Source organism: Aulonocara stuartgranti, assembly GCF_965226115.1.
Source record: "Aulonocara stuartgranti genome assembly, chromosome: 18".
Lineage (NCBI taxonomy): Eukaryota > Metazoa > Chordata > Actinopteri > Cichliformes > Cichlidae > Aulonocara > Aulonocara stuartgranti.
This window is the reverse complement of record NC_138954.1, coordinates 32,698,403-32,712,332: the sequence shown is the minus strand read 5'-3', so window position 1 is coordinate 32,712,332 and position 13,930 is coordinate 32,698,403. Positions and strand designations below refer to the sequence as shown.

The 13,930-nt window shown below is 37.8% G+C and overlaps 1 protein-coding gene across 4 annotated transcripts in view; it reads left to right on the top strand.

Annotated features, from left to right (window-relative positions):
• Positions 1-10,571, top strand: part of brinp2 (bone morphogenetic protein/retinoic acid inducible neural-specific 2) — a 292,899-nt gene extending 282,328 nt beyond the window's left edge. For all 4 annotated transcript variants that reach the window (XM_082514232.1, XM_082514233.1, XM_082514234.1 and 1 more), the window contains 2 exons: positions 6,528-6,834; positions 8,158-10,571. In XM_082514232.1, coding sequence (XP_082370358.1) covers positions 6,528-6,834; positions 8,158-8,979 — 1,129 coding nt within the window. In that variant the 3' untranslated portion in view covers positions 8,980-10,571. The remainder of the gene's footprint in view (positions 1-6,527; positions 6,835-8,157) is intronic.
• Positions 10,572-13,930: the final 3,359 nt, after the last annotated feature.

The following is a 13,930-nucleotide window of genomic DNA, read 5'->3' as shown; positions in this document are numbered from 1 at the left end:
ACTCGACGTCTATTTAATATTATTCATTTTTTAAATTTTTATCAGATCTCTGGGGTTGTTGTTTCTATGGATGCCGAAAAGGCATTTGATAGAATTGAATGGGAATATCTGATTGAAATAATGAGAAGATTTGGGTTTGGAAAAAACTGTCTGGGGTGGATCAAAATTATATACAAATCACCAACAGCATCAGTGTTAACTAACGGCTTGTTATCTTCCCCAATGACATTGAGCAGAGGTACAGCACAAGGTAGCCCATTGTCACCACTATTATTTGCTTTGGCCATTGAGCCCTTGGCCATGGCCATTAGACAAAATCCAAGTGTTGCTGGAGTTAAAATTGGGAATAGACAACATAAAATCCTGCTCTATGCTGACGATATTCTTCTGACACTGACTGACCCTGCTAACTCTCTACCTGTTCTTACTAGGTGTATCAAGGACTTTGGTCTTATATCTGGATACAAGGTAAATTTTGATAAATCTGTTATAATGACTCTGTGTAGTGGAAAGGACACTGAACCTTTATATGTTAAACCTTTTCATTAGGCACCATCAGGTTTTGTATATTTGGGACTTAAAGTTACACCAAATGTTGGTCACTTATATAGAGAAAATATTAATGGAATGGTTCAAGATCTTCAAGAGATGCTGACAAGATGGAGGTGACTTCCAATATCATTTTTGGGAAGAATAAATCTAATTAAGATGGTAATCCTACCGAAAATACTATATTATAGTAGAGGTGGGAATCACCATACATCCCACGATACGATATTATCACAATACTTAACGCACGATACGATATTATTGCAATTTTTTAAAATATTTTGCGATATTCAGATTCTGTACATAAAGGTAAACTTTATCAATATTCATTTTATCTAATATCAAAGTCTCGCACTCAGTCCTTCTCTCATTTCAGTCAGTTTTATTGTTGACAAACTGAACGGTTTGTATTACAGTCTAGTCCAACTTAACTGAATGCAACCATCTGGTACAATTATAGCTATTCTAAACTATGCAATTTATGAAAACTATGCAGCCCCTTCAGCAACTGAAGAATTTGAAAGTAAATTAAAACAAAATATAATTTTACATTAAATAAAAAAGTTTTAAACTTAATTAAAATAAAACATGTCTTAAATTAAAATAAGTAAACTGTCATGTTTATTGCTGTCAAAAAAAGAAGTTAAACACATTTGGACAGTGAAGGAATGTCAGGATTCTTGCTCAGAAAAAGGATCAACATGCTCTGAAGTCAGAGCATGTTCCAGTCCACAAAAACGTTTTTTGTAACAAAATATCGATTTCTGCTGTCCCTGTATCGATACATTATTAGCAAACAAAATATCACGATACTACAAAGTATCGATTTTTTCCCCCACCCCTATATTATACAGGCATGTTGTTTGTAATTTTGAAATCAGAAGATATTAAAGCAATTAACAAGGCTATGGTGGATTTCATTTGGGCAGGAAGAAAACCCAAAATTAAATTGGAGACACTACAGCTACCGAAAGATCTGGGCGGATGGGGAGTGCCAAACATAGAAAATTATGTTCTCTCAATGCAAGCGAGGTTTCTTTCTGCCTGGATACATGAATATTCTGATCTGCCATGGCTAAATATTGAGGAAGTATCATGTAAACCATCCTCACCTGTTAACTTTTTAGGGAAACGTCTAAATGATTTACCTCACGTAATAAAGTATAACCCACTAATATATAATGCTATGTGGACTGAGAAAACTTTTTAACAGTAGTCTTCTGTTTAATATTTTGTCAACGTTTATAAATAATCCAGATCTTCTCCCGCAAAACATAAAGTAGGTGTAAAGAGGTTTTATGACCTCTTTAAACATGGTGAGTTTAAATCATTTGAATCCTTGAAGTCCCAGTATTCTATGTCAAAGACTGAGTTTTATAAGTATTTGCAATTGAGAAATTATGTGTGAAAAAATGCTAAATCATTACAAATCGCAACAGCCTCTTTTCGGTTGGAGAAATTATTTCTAGATAATAGGGAGCATAAACATTTTGTATCGAAGTTTCATTCAGAGATTTATGCCCTAATTGTGGATAAACTGGCATGGTTGAGAAAATCTTGGGGGACGTTGCTTAAATGTGAAATAGATATACAGGCATGGGACAAAATCCTGCTCCTTCCATCTAAAATCTCTGTTTGTAACCGATTTAAAGAACTGCAGTACAAAATCCTGCACAACGTATATATTTCTCCGTATATTTATAGTAAGTATAATATGGGAACATCTCCAAATTGTCTCAAGTGTAAGGTCAGAGTGGGCACTAGATTCCACTGCTTGTGGGAAAGTGCTATTATTCAATCATTTTGGAAAGAGGTCTGCGCCAATATTAATACAGCCATTGGTCAGCAGGTGACAGAACACCCATTAGCTTATTGGGATATATCCCTGTTTCACTGGTACAACATGAGCATGTAATTCAGTCACTGTTAATGTTGGCCAGGAAAAGCATTATGTTGAGATGGCTGGCAGCTGAGCCTCCCTCCATTTCTCTACGGAAGTCGCTCATCATTGATGTTATGACTCTGATCAGTTTGGGACATTACATTGATGGGAGCTCCCGAGGTTTTGTGGACAAATGGAAGAAACCACTGGAAGCACTGGGAGTAACTTGTAAACTGGACCCTAATGGACAATTATTATGGACATAATGTTGTAATATTCTAGTGCTGTGCAGAATTGTTATTTTGGACGTGAACCAGTCTTGTATTTGTTGGGGGGAAAAGTTAAATAAAAGTAAAAAAAAAAAGAAAACACCAGAACAATGCTGAAAAAGCACACAAAACACAGTGGAGATGGGAAAAAAACACAACAGAAGTTAAATAAAACACACTACAAGTAGAAAAAAATCTCACAAAATATGACAGAAGCGTTTTTGGGGCGATATTAATGTCACGGACCAGCTGTGGAAGTGACAGATACCAAAACATGCGAAGGGCTGCACTGAAATATGCTTAAAAGAACCGTAGGATTCATCAGTGTTGTGAGTAAAAAAAGATGTAGGTAATGTGGGTTTTAATGGCATCATCCATATAATACTGCGGACCCATTTTTGCTATTAGCCCTTCACTGTTAGCATATCACTTCCATTGTAGGAGGGAGAAGAGATAAGTGCTGACTGGATCAAGAGAAGAGAGGAGAAGAGAAGAGGGGTCTAGTTACAGGTTGTGGGGGCCTTTGTAGGCTGAGGTACATGGTTCTGTGGCATGCTGTAATCAAGTCCTCTCACAGACTGACAGCTTGGCACTTGTTTACAGAGGACTTTAATTTCCCTGACAGTCCTTTCCCTCCACCAATCACTCCATCTTCCCTTTGCCCATTCTGTGTAGAGTCTTGTCTTTATTTTTCTCCCTCAGTTACCTTTGTCTCACTCTCGCGCTCCTTGCTCTCTCTATCATACCCTGTCACTCAGTCGTAACCCCATTTGCGCCGGCAACAAGTTAATGGTTGCTGCTACAGCTGAAAAAGCTTCCTGTTTTCTTCTGCACAAATCCATTTGTTTTATCATCATTTATTTTTGTCTATTTACACAGGCCTGAGGGGGAGGAATTGCTGAAGCATTTGGGCAATTTTTTGTGTTATTTCCCAAGCTTAGCCTGGGGATAGAATCTCAGCAGAGCTAATTTTCAGTCTAAACTTGTTGCTACTGTTACTGCACCAAAGTGGATGGTAATTTATGTATGCTTTCATTTCCATCTGTACTGTAGGCACACCGAACACCCACCCTTCTACAAAAAGGTGTCAAGTCATTATAGTATAATCTTATGTATTAAGAAGATGGAGCAAACTATGGATTCATTTTTCACTTGTTGAAATCCAAAAAGTGTGAGCAAAGGGCATGACTATTTAGAGCTACAACAAAACAAAGATATTGCCACTGATGTACTATTAACCAACACTGTCCATTGGTTTTTTACTTCTCTTGACATCGAGTCAATAGATTTAGTTCTACAGTAGATTTCACCTGTATTTGCTTGATTTTATTATTATTATTATTATTATTATTATTATTATTATTATTATTATTATTATTATTATTATTACTATACATTGGGACACTGTTCTATTCTTGCTAATTTGCCAGAATTGTCCAGGGTTAAATCAATACTTTGCTTTTTTCACTTTACCTCTTTAACTTGGAGAACACCCTGATACTCAATGACAGTTACATTTGGATGACTGATGCTAGGTGCTTCTATCTGTTTGATTGTGGTTTCCAGCTTCTGTTCCAGGTGTACACATCTTTTCTCAGTTTTCTCCAGTTTACGGACTTTATCTTGTAGGTCTGTCTCTTACCCGCTCGCCTTCAATTCTTTCGTGTTTTTTTTTCCATTTATTTTATTTTTTAACTACTGTTATAAAGTAACAGTAAATAAGAAGACCACATACAAGGACATTACAGAAGGCTTTGAGAATTTGAATGTTTGAAGATACATTACACACTATTTAGCTTCTAAGAAAAAAATCTCTGTATATGTCTGTTACCCATGGTAGAATTTAACAACAACAGTATTGTAAAGTAAAACTTGCAGGGCAAGATGTTTTTAAACTTTATTTTGGTTCAAGGTAAGAAAAACTTTTGAGCATGTTTTAAAAATTAGATTTATTATTGATCCTGAGCACTGAAAGCTAAACTCATTGTAGATAATGTTTCCAAATAACTGTTACAATATAGCTCTGTTTTTTGTTTAAAAATAGCTTCTGAGTAGCAAAGCTCGGTAAACTGTAATAAAGTGCCTTCTAATGGCCTATTAGAAGAGTTTTAAAATAGACTCGAGGAGAAAATAGTCTGTAAAGGTTAGTGACCAAAATAAACAGCTGTGTTTATTGAACAAATAAACAGCTGAAGCACTGAACTAAAATGTAACTAACTAAAATGTTAGCACTCACATTATTAACTAAAATTCTCTAATACTCACTACATGGAAAAAATACACACATTAATAGATGACAATGAACACAAACAACACACTAAATTCAAGATGGGGAAAACATCACCTGAATTAGCCAGTAATTTCAGTGTTAAATGTGGAAACCTCTAGTAAACTGCCCTAAATGCTTAGGACTCAGGTTGGCTTTCTAGAGTGGGTCAGGTCGACACTAGAGGAAACTGTGGATCTGAACTATAGTGCAACTAAACTTATTGTCATGGTCCTGGGTCGTTGACCCAGCGTTTTGTGTTTTGTGACTATTTCCCTCTGTTCTAGTTATTCTGTGTCCTCCCCCCTTGTGTCCGGTTCGGGTTCTAGATTTCCTGTTTTACTTTGTAGGTCTGTCTCGTTATGCCCATTAAGTTCCAGCTGTGTCCCCTCCTGTGTGCCATTTCCTCATTACCTGATGTGTGTATTTATAGTTGGTGTCTGCCTGTGCTCCTCGTCGGGTCGTCTGCACTCATCCGTGTATTTCTGCGTATCTCTGCATTCATCTGCGTTCTATGGTGTTCCTGTCTCTGCGTCTCTCTGCCCCGCACCCCTTTTGTATGGTCTCAGGTTTGTCATTTAGTTCTCCCAGTTTAGGTTTCTTCAGTTGTTTTGTCATGCCTCACTGCCTGTTTCTGCCATTGTCACTTTGTAAATAAACATCACTCGTATCATCAGTCACTGCTGCATTTTGGGTCCCCCCTTTCCTCCACACCACACGGCTCACTCCGCCAGCCGTGACAGTTATTGTGACTTGCAGTCTCTCTGCAAATTTATAATTTAATATAACAAATACTGATTTTTTGCAAGGGCAAGTTGCTGAGCTCACACAGCGCTGTTGCTAATCCTTTACAAGACCCTAACCCAAAACTCCAACCCCAATTTTTTTTATTAGTGTGTGGTCAAATTTGGGACTTTGCACGGTGGCTTTATGATTATTATTTTTGTTGTGTTTTAATATTCTTATCCAATATATCCAATACACTGGGGACAGATTGTAATTCATTTTTATGTAAGAAAGGCCGGAGAAAGTGTCAGGCTTTTATCTTTAATCATTTTTGAGATGCATGCATCTCCATGTTTGGACTTTGCCTTGGATTTGAAAGTGCAAAAAATACATGCTTGGAATTGGTCGACATATCATTTTACAAAAAAATATAGCTTGAAAATTGTTTTGCATGTGAAATGAAAATTTTAAAAGGAATCATTATATGTATAGCCCAAAAAATTATAAAATTGTTCAGCAAATCAGAGGTAGTCAAGCAGAAGAGCCACAATGGTTTAGGAAGGAATGACCTTTAAGTGAGTCAACACTGAAAGGTTGAGTCCCAAAAATTTACATGATTGTCTTATGTATTTTAAGTCTTTCTGGGAGGGAGGGGGGGGGGGGGGTAACTGTTTTTAACTGTTGTTGTTGGTTTCATTCCACAGATCTACCCCAGTCTGTGTGAAAGGTGTTATTATAGGACACAATGACCACAACATTACTTCAGTATTTACCAAAGATGTTGCTGTGATGTATAGATAACTGCATTAGTGTATCTTCTCTTTGCCCACTGCAGGCCTGTTGGGTTTTGGCTGACCAGGGCTCAGTCTCTGCTCTACTGCAATGAGCATGGAATGCTGGGCTCCTTCTCTGAGGAGGTGATGAGCTGTAGCTGCCCCGTGGAGCAGCCAAACTGCCAAGGAGTCATCCCCTGTGTTGTAGGGACTTCCACCACCTCCTGCACCCTCTGCGCCTCTGACAACGCCACCCGTTGTGGAGCCTGTCATCACGGCAACATCCTCCATCTTGGTTCCTGTCGACCTAGCATTGCTGCATCGCTAGATCATTACCTGAACTTTGACTTGGACATGCCTGATGCCGAGGTTCTCAAAGCTCCTTAATTATGTATTCCACTGGTTCTCAAAGCTCTTTGGGACAAATTAAACAAACAGTGCCTCAAAGGGCTCACATGCCATCAATTGTTAAATTGTTTTTGTGTTGAATCTTTATACTGAACATACAAGATTTACATAACAGTACAAATATTAGTCATGTACAGTTTTTTTGTTCAAAAAGGAATACAGTATTAAACAGGGATTGAGAGGGGGTTTCAAAATAGAAAGCTGACTCTGAAGTACCTACAGTGCAAAGAGTCCCTTCATTCAGCAAGCCCAGGAGCAAAAACTCATACTATGCTTTTTTAATAAATCACCACAGCAGTTATTTTCTAGCCCTCAAGAGGTCTAAGTTGTCACTGTTGAACCTCTGCCTTAACTCTAATCCTAGTTCACAAGCCTTCAAATTGTGGCTCTTTAGACCTACTTGAGTGTCTTCCTTTGGCTTTGACAAAAAACTTGATAAATATGAAAATGATCCTCTTAATTTGCTGAACCTCAATAGCAATGGCTAGCAAAGATGTGGAAGCAAATAGGTGATCTCTAGTAAATGGTATGCCTTTACATTTTTTCTTTACAATAGTTCCCTTTTATTGCTTTTGACTATAATAAAAATAACTTATATTAAGCAAATTTATTTATTATGTATTTATTATAGTTAAATAATCACATTTTATAATGCCAATGCCTAATCAGAATGTCTAATTTTTGCTTTTTATTAAAATGTCTTTAAAAATCATTAAAAGTTTTACAAGGGGTCTAAGGAGCTTGGAAAGAAAAGCGTCTGGACTTCTTTAAGTTTCATTTGAGAAGCTTCTTCAGTTCTAAAAGCAATTGGTGGAGAGTCCCAAATTTTAAGCCCTATGGGAGTGTCCCCAAGAGGGTCATGGACCCCCTATTGATCCTCTGCCTAATCACACAAGCCATGGTGTGAAAAGGATGTGAGTGGGCGTTAAGGCGTCTAGGAAGGGATCTCAAAACTGGATTATAGATGGCAGACTTTCTCGGATGAGAGGTGAAACGTCTTCAAGAAAACTTAAAGAAGTCCAGACGCTTTTCTTTCCAAGCTCCTTAGACTACGATGACCTGGATGACTGAGAACCTTCACAGACATTTTACAACGGTTTTCAGCATTTGTAAACTAAAGTTGTAAAACATCCATTGTGGCTCTTGATGAGATTTATAAATTCTGGCAAAGGTGGTAGTTGAAATTTAAAATTTGGTAATAGCTCAGTTTGAGAACCAGTGCATTAATTATCTATCTGCTTATTGCATTGACTGCAGCCTCACGGTTTGTTAATCCCTCTTCAGGTAAAGTACCTGCTTCAGCGACTGGACAGCAGGATAGAGGTCCATGCCATCTATATCAGCAATGATGTCCGCCTGGGAAGTTGGTTCAATCCTGCCTGGAGGAAGAGGATGCTACTAACACTCAAGAGTAACAAAAACAAGTCCAACCTCATCCACATGCTAATGGGCATTTCTTTTCAGATATGCTCAACTAAAAATTCAACACTGGAACCCGTGCCTGCTGTCTATGTGAATCCTTTTGGGGGAAGTCACTCAGAGAGCTGGTTCATGCCAGTGAACCAGCCTGAATTCTCTAACTGGGAGAGAACTCGACTGGACAGCGTCACCACTGCACAGTGTTACAACTGGACTCTGTCTCTGGGCAGCAAGTGGAAATCCTTTTTTGAAACAGTGCACATCTACCTGAGAAGCCGCATAGTCACGGATGATCCAACAGTGAATGAAACTCTCTTCTATGAGCCATTGGACTTGGATGATCAGACCTCCAACCTGGGCTACATGAAGATCAACACGCTGAAGGTGTTCGGATACAGCATGCACTTTGACCCTGAGGGCATCAAGGATCTGATTCTCCAGTTGGACTACCCCTACACACAGGGTACGCAGGATGCCGCCTTTCTGATGTTACTGGAGATGAGAGACCGGATTAATCGGCTATCTCCACCAGCACCACAGCCATTAGATCTGTTTTCTTGTCTCCTGCGCCACCGCCTCAAGCTGTCAGCCGGAGAGGTGGCACGAATCAAGGACTCTCTGCAGATCTTCAATTCCAAGCTTCCCAATGCTTCACCTGAACCTGAGCTGGCCCAGCTCTGTAGCTAGCTAGTTTAGCACAATCGCCAGGTTCAGGAATGATGCTGTTCGTAGAAAGAGGAATTGCTACTTCAGGGACGACTCTGCTGAGATGGCCTTTGGACCCGAATCATCTGGATTAACGTACTCTGAAGAAGGTTGAATGCTTGGCCTTTTTATGGTCACTCTCAGTTGGTTTTCTGGTGTTTTACCTTTGACAAACAGCATCATGTCCTTGACTTTTCGGAGAACGAGGGATACTTTGACTCTGTTTAGGAGGCTGTACTGAACCCACCCGGAGGTTCACTTTTGCTATTACTGCCCTGCAAACTGCGTAACTGGACAAGGCTAAAAAGGTTTCTTTCACTGACAAGTTTTTGTGATTTGGAACAATAAAAAGAAGATCATACATAAGACACCTGCCTTGCAAAGACAAACGCGGTTTTCTTATAAGAGGAACTCTTCAGAGGTCTTCAAAAATTAGCGGAAGAGGATTTCCCTTTTCCAACCCTATTTTCTTTGGCTATAGAACAATCTTGAGGGAAGGGAAAATGGGATAATTATATATATGTGGTGAATGAGTTGTTATGTTATGCTTAACAGTTTAAAATTTGATAATATTGAACCCTGTCACTGTCTTTGAATATTTCTTTTTAAACCCTACCTTCCATTTTATCTGGCATTTGAAAACTTGTATCTATGCTTAACATCTGAGTGAGAAGCCTGTTAGTGATGTTCTGTCCTTGGTGGCTTGTCTGTACCAAAAGAAGGTAACACATTGGCAATTTGAATGGCAAAATATCGTAAATGTTGAGTTATTATTCTTTCACTTTTGAGCTGAAATAATTCATAATGGAACCTTCAGATGTGGTAACAAAAAGGTCTGCGGATATAGCGCTGTAAATAACGCTCCATCTAACCCAGGTTGTGGACAAGTGCACATTGCTTTTTAGATAACTGAGTTCAAAGACCAAAAAAATGTTTATAACAAAACAAACTCATGCCTTATATGGAGAGTCAATGTTAAGGTAAGAAGCACATTTAGTTTCTGTGTTTGGTTTCCCTGCGAAGGTTGTATTGCTTTTTATATTTCAATATTTCTACCAAGACAGAACAACAGACGCATTCTCCAGAGTACGTGGTAATGTAGCTTTTCCATGTAAATGCCAGTCACTCGTTCTGCAGGTACTTGTTTTGATTTGGTGTTGTGAAACTTTTGAATCACCATTCACAGTGCACACCAGTACATGCATAATGTAATTGTTCTGCAAAATCCTCCAATGAGATAAACTTTCAGTAAATAATAGAACATGTTCGAATTTATGGTTTTAAAAGGTTTTCAGTGGTTCGGTTAGTCTCAGGTCTATGAAACTTTTTTCTTTTTTTTTTTTTTGACATATGGGTCCAATGTGAGCTGCAGTTACCACGGCAACTGGAGTTACAAGGTTTCTGCGGGGCGGTGATGGTACACTTGAAAGCTGCAAACTTAACCGGGATGATACTTGATATGATTTTACTTTTGCTTCACTAATTTCTCACTGAAAGTTAGAAAACCTTGTATGTCATTATCAACAGTTCTTCTGTGCTCAGCTTGCTTAAGTAAAAACAAAGTGATTTATCTATCTGAGAGCCTTTTCCTTGTTTACAAAACTTTAACCCTCACTGTTACGTCTGTTATATAGCATTATTGCCATATTACCTCTTTGCCTGCATGTTACAACATTGTCTTTGGTCAATTCAAAGACATATTGATAAGATTAGCTGTGAAGATGGTGTCATGGAAAAGTGCAATGATGATGGCGGATGTGGTCAGAGCTACAGTAATAGTGGTAGTAAGGGGAGGGGGTGACACAAGACCGTCTCATCTTACCACCACTAGCTGTTCATTGTTCTAGTGTAAGCACAGTTTTTCACATTTGCATTTATTTATTTCACAGACAACACAGATCTGTTGTTAAGTAATTTCTTGTTAAGTACATGTGTCACACTATCACTATTGCAAACACTGTTTCTGTTTCCGGTCCACCTAATGGGTGCCAGGCAGAATTATCAACGTGGAAAAATGGGAAACTAATCAAAAAAACCAAAACAAATTCAGTCATTTATTTTGTTTTCATGTCCTTACTGAAACCATTTGACTAATTTGCAGCTGTTTTTATGCCAGATATGCTGGTTAGAAACCAGCCTTGCATAAACATTTAGACCTTTTCAACATAGTCATGTTCGATAATATTTGCAGCTTTTGACGGTGGACTTATAAATTAGGTCACCATGCTGCAGTTTCCAACTAAGTTAAAGGCAGGTAATGCATTTTCTGTGGATCAATTTTTCAAATGAAGAGGAGCATTCTTGTGCATCTACAGGGAGGCAAAAGAAAAAGTGGTAACAGGTCAAATATTTCAGTATTTTATCTCAGTCTCAAAGCCAAGTAAATTATCAGCAACTAAGTGATGTTGTTAGACTTTAAAATTATTGTTGCTAGTTTGTGCACTAATCTTATACTAAAGTCTTATACCCTTTTTAAATATTTAGTCAGCTGTTGCCTGCATGTAACAACCAATTACAGCAACTGGAAAGAAGCCAGTCAAAGCCAAACAGAACAGGTTAATCTGATCTAACAGGTTAACCTTAAGAACAGGATTAACTGCATTAAACTCCCTGCCTCAGAGGCTCATTTATGGGAAGTTAGAAACAAGAGTGAAAGACAAAAATGTGCATTTTACAGTAACATTCTGTTAGTATGGTTCAATTAATTTAATTTAGAACATTACTATATTTTTACAGGGTGACGCTATAAAACTAGTGATGAAGGAATTTCTACTGTATTTTCTCCAAAATTGTTGCTATTTCAAAAGTAAATATCTATTGAGTCTGCAGGTAGTGTAATTTCACTTGGTGATGGTGTTCTTTCAGTCACTGTCCACAGTTCATGCAAACAAATATGCTACTATAACTACAGTTAAATGGAAGCACTCAATATTTTAAAACATACTACTAACACAGACCCTTATTCACTAATATGTGAATATAAATGTTCTCACTGTGTCCACAAAATAAAAGCACAGAGGAAATTATCATTGGATTCATGAAACAGGTTGAATGGAGAGGGTGAGAAAAACAGCTGGAAGACAATGGCAACCACATCTGTCAGCTAAAGATTAGGAAACTCATTGCAAATATAAGAAAACACGAGTAAGTGGAATATTGCAGAGAAATTAGACTGTCAATGAATTTTCAACCATTATGTTGAAGATTTGTTGGTGTGTTTGGATCATTGTCCAGTTGCATGACCCAATGTCAGCAAAGCTATGGATAGATGGCTGTACATTTGATTCTATAATAATAATAATAATAATAATAATAATAATAATAATAATAATAATAATGGATTGCATTTATATAGCGCTTTTCAGGGCCCTCAAAGCGCTGTACAATGCCACTATTCATTCACTCTCACATTCACACACTGGTGGAGGCAGCTACAGTTGTAGCCACAGCTGCCCTGGGGCAGACTGACAGAAGCGAGGCTGCCATATCGCACCATCGGCCCTTCTGGCCAACACCAGTAGGCGGTAGGTGAAGTGTCTTGCCCAAGGACACAACGACCAAGACAGACAGAGCTGGGGATCGAACGGGCAACCTTCCGGTTACAAGATGATTTGAAAATGTCCTTTTTACCCATTCCAGATTGATTAAATTCATTTCAGTTTTATTCATATACTGGTAAATCACAACAATAGTCATCTTAAAGCACTTTGTATTATAAGGTAAAGACCTTAGAATAATACAGACAAAACCCCAACAATCAGATAATCCCCTATGAGGAAGCACTTGGTGACAGTGGGAAGAAAAAACATACTTTCTAACAGGAAGAAACCTCCAGCATAACCAGGCTTAGATAATTTGGGAGAAATATGGTTTATTTCTAGTCCCTGTCATCACTGCAACATGCTGGATCAAGTGAAGGCTTTTTAGGAAGTTGGTCAAAAATGACTCCAAGATTTCTCACAGCGTTACTGGTGGTCAAGGTAATGCCATCCAGAGTAAGTATGTGGTTTGTCGCCAAGTTTTTAAAAGATTTTTAAGGCTGAGGACAATAACTTCAGTTTATGTGACTTTAGAAGTAAGGAATTAAAGGTCCTCCAGGCTTTAAGACGGGGGTCTCAAACTCACGGCCAGGGGGCCACCTGCGACTCACATCGCCCCTACGTGCGGCCCATATATTGACGTGAAGAAATATAATGCAGTTTGGCACTTGAGGATTTGTTTGTTGTTGTTGCAAAAGTAGAAATTGAGTCTAATAGACATATTGCTTGCTTAAGTAATAACAAAGTGGTTTATTGCTTTGAGGACCTTTTTGTGTTGATTAAGAAGTAACATATTAGCAATAAAGTATTATACAGATAAGACTGTCTTCAGCTTTTCCAACACATATTGGTGAGATTCACTATGAAAATGTTGAAGTGAAGTATGAAGTGGAAAATGCAATGCTGGTAGTGGGGTTAAGGTTAAGGGGATGAGGTCTGACTGAACTAGACATCTAATACAAAATACAATCTAATACAAGGAGGGTAAAACATTTTTAAAACTTTATAGTCCTACATTCTTAAATTCATAATTGGTATTTTCATGTTTCCTGTTCAACAACCAGGATAATCAGTCAGAAAAAATGGGCTACTATCCATTGATGACAGAACATAGATGGCCTGAAAAGCTTCAGGTTTGCTTTACTCTAGGTGTTTATAAGAAATTTGATTGATTGTTTTGATTCACTTGTATCTCTGAAATAGAGAGTCCATTGAGCCTCCAAATCTTGTTCTTAAAGGTGAATTATCATTATTATTATTAAAGTTGAATATTTCAGTTTCTCATTGAAATATTCACTATTAATTTTTTTAGTATAGTGTTAAATTGAACTGAAACGATTTTGTAAACTTGGAAAACTAACTAAAATTAAATAATAATAGAGGAAATATCCCTA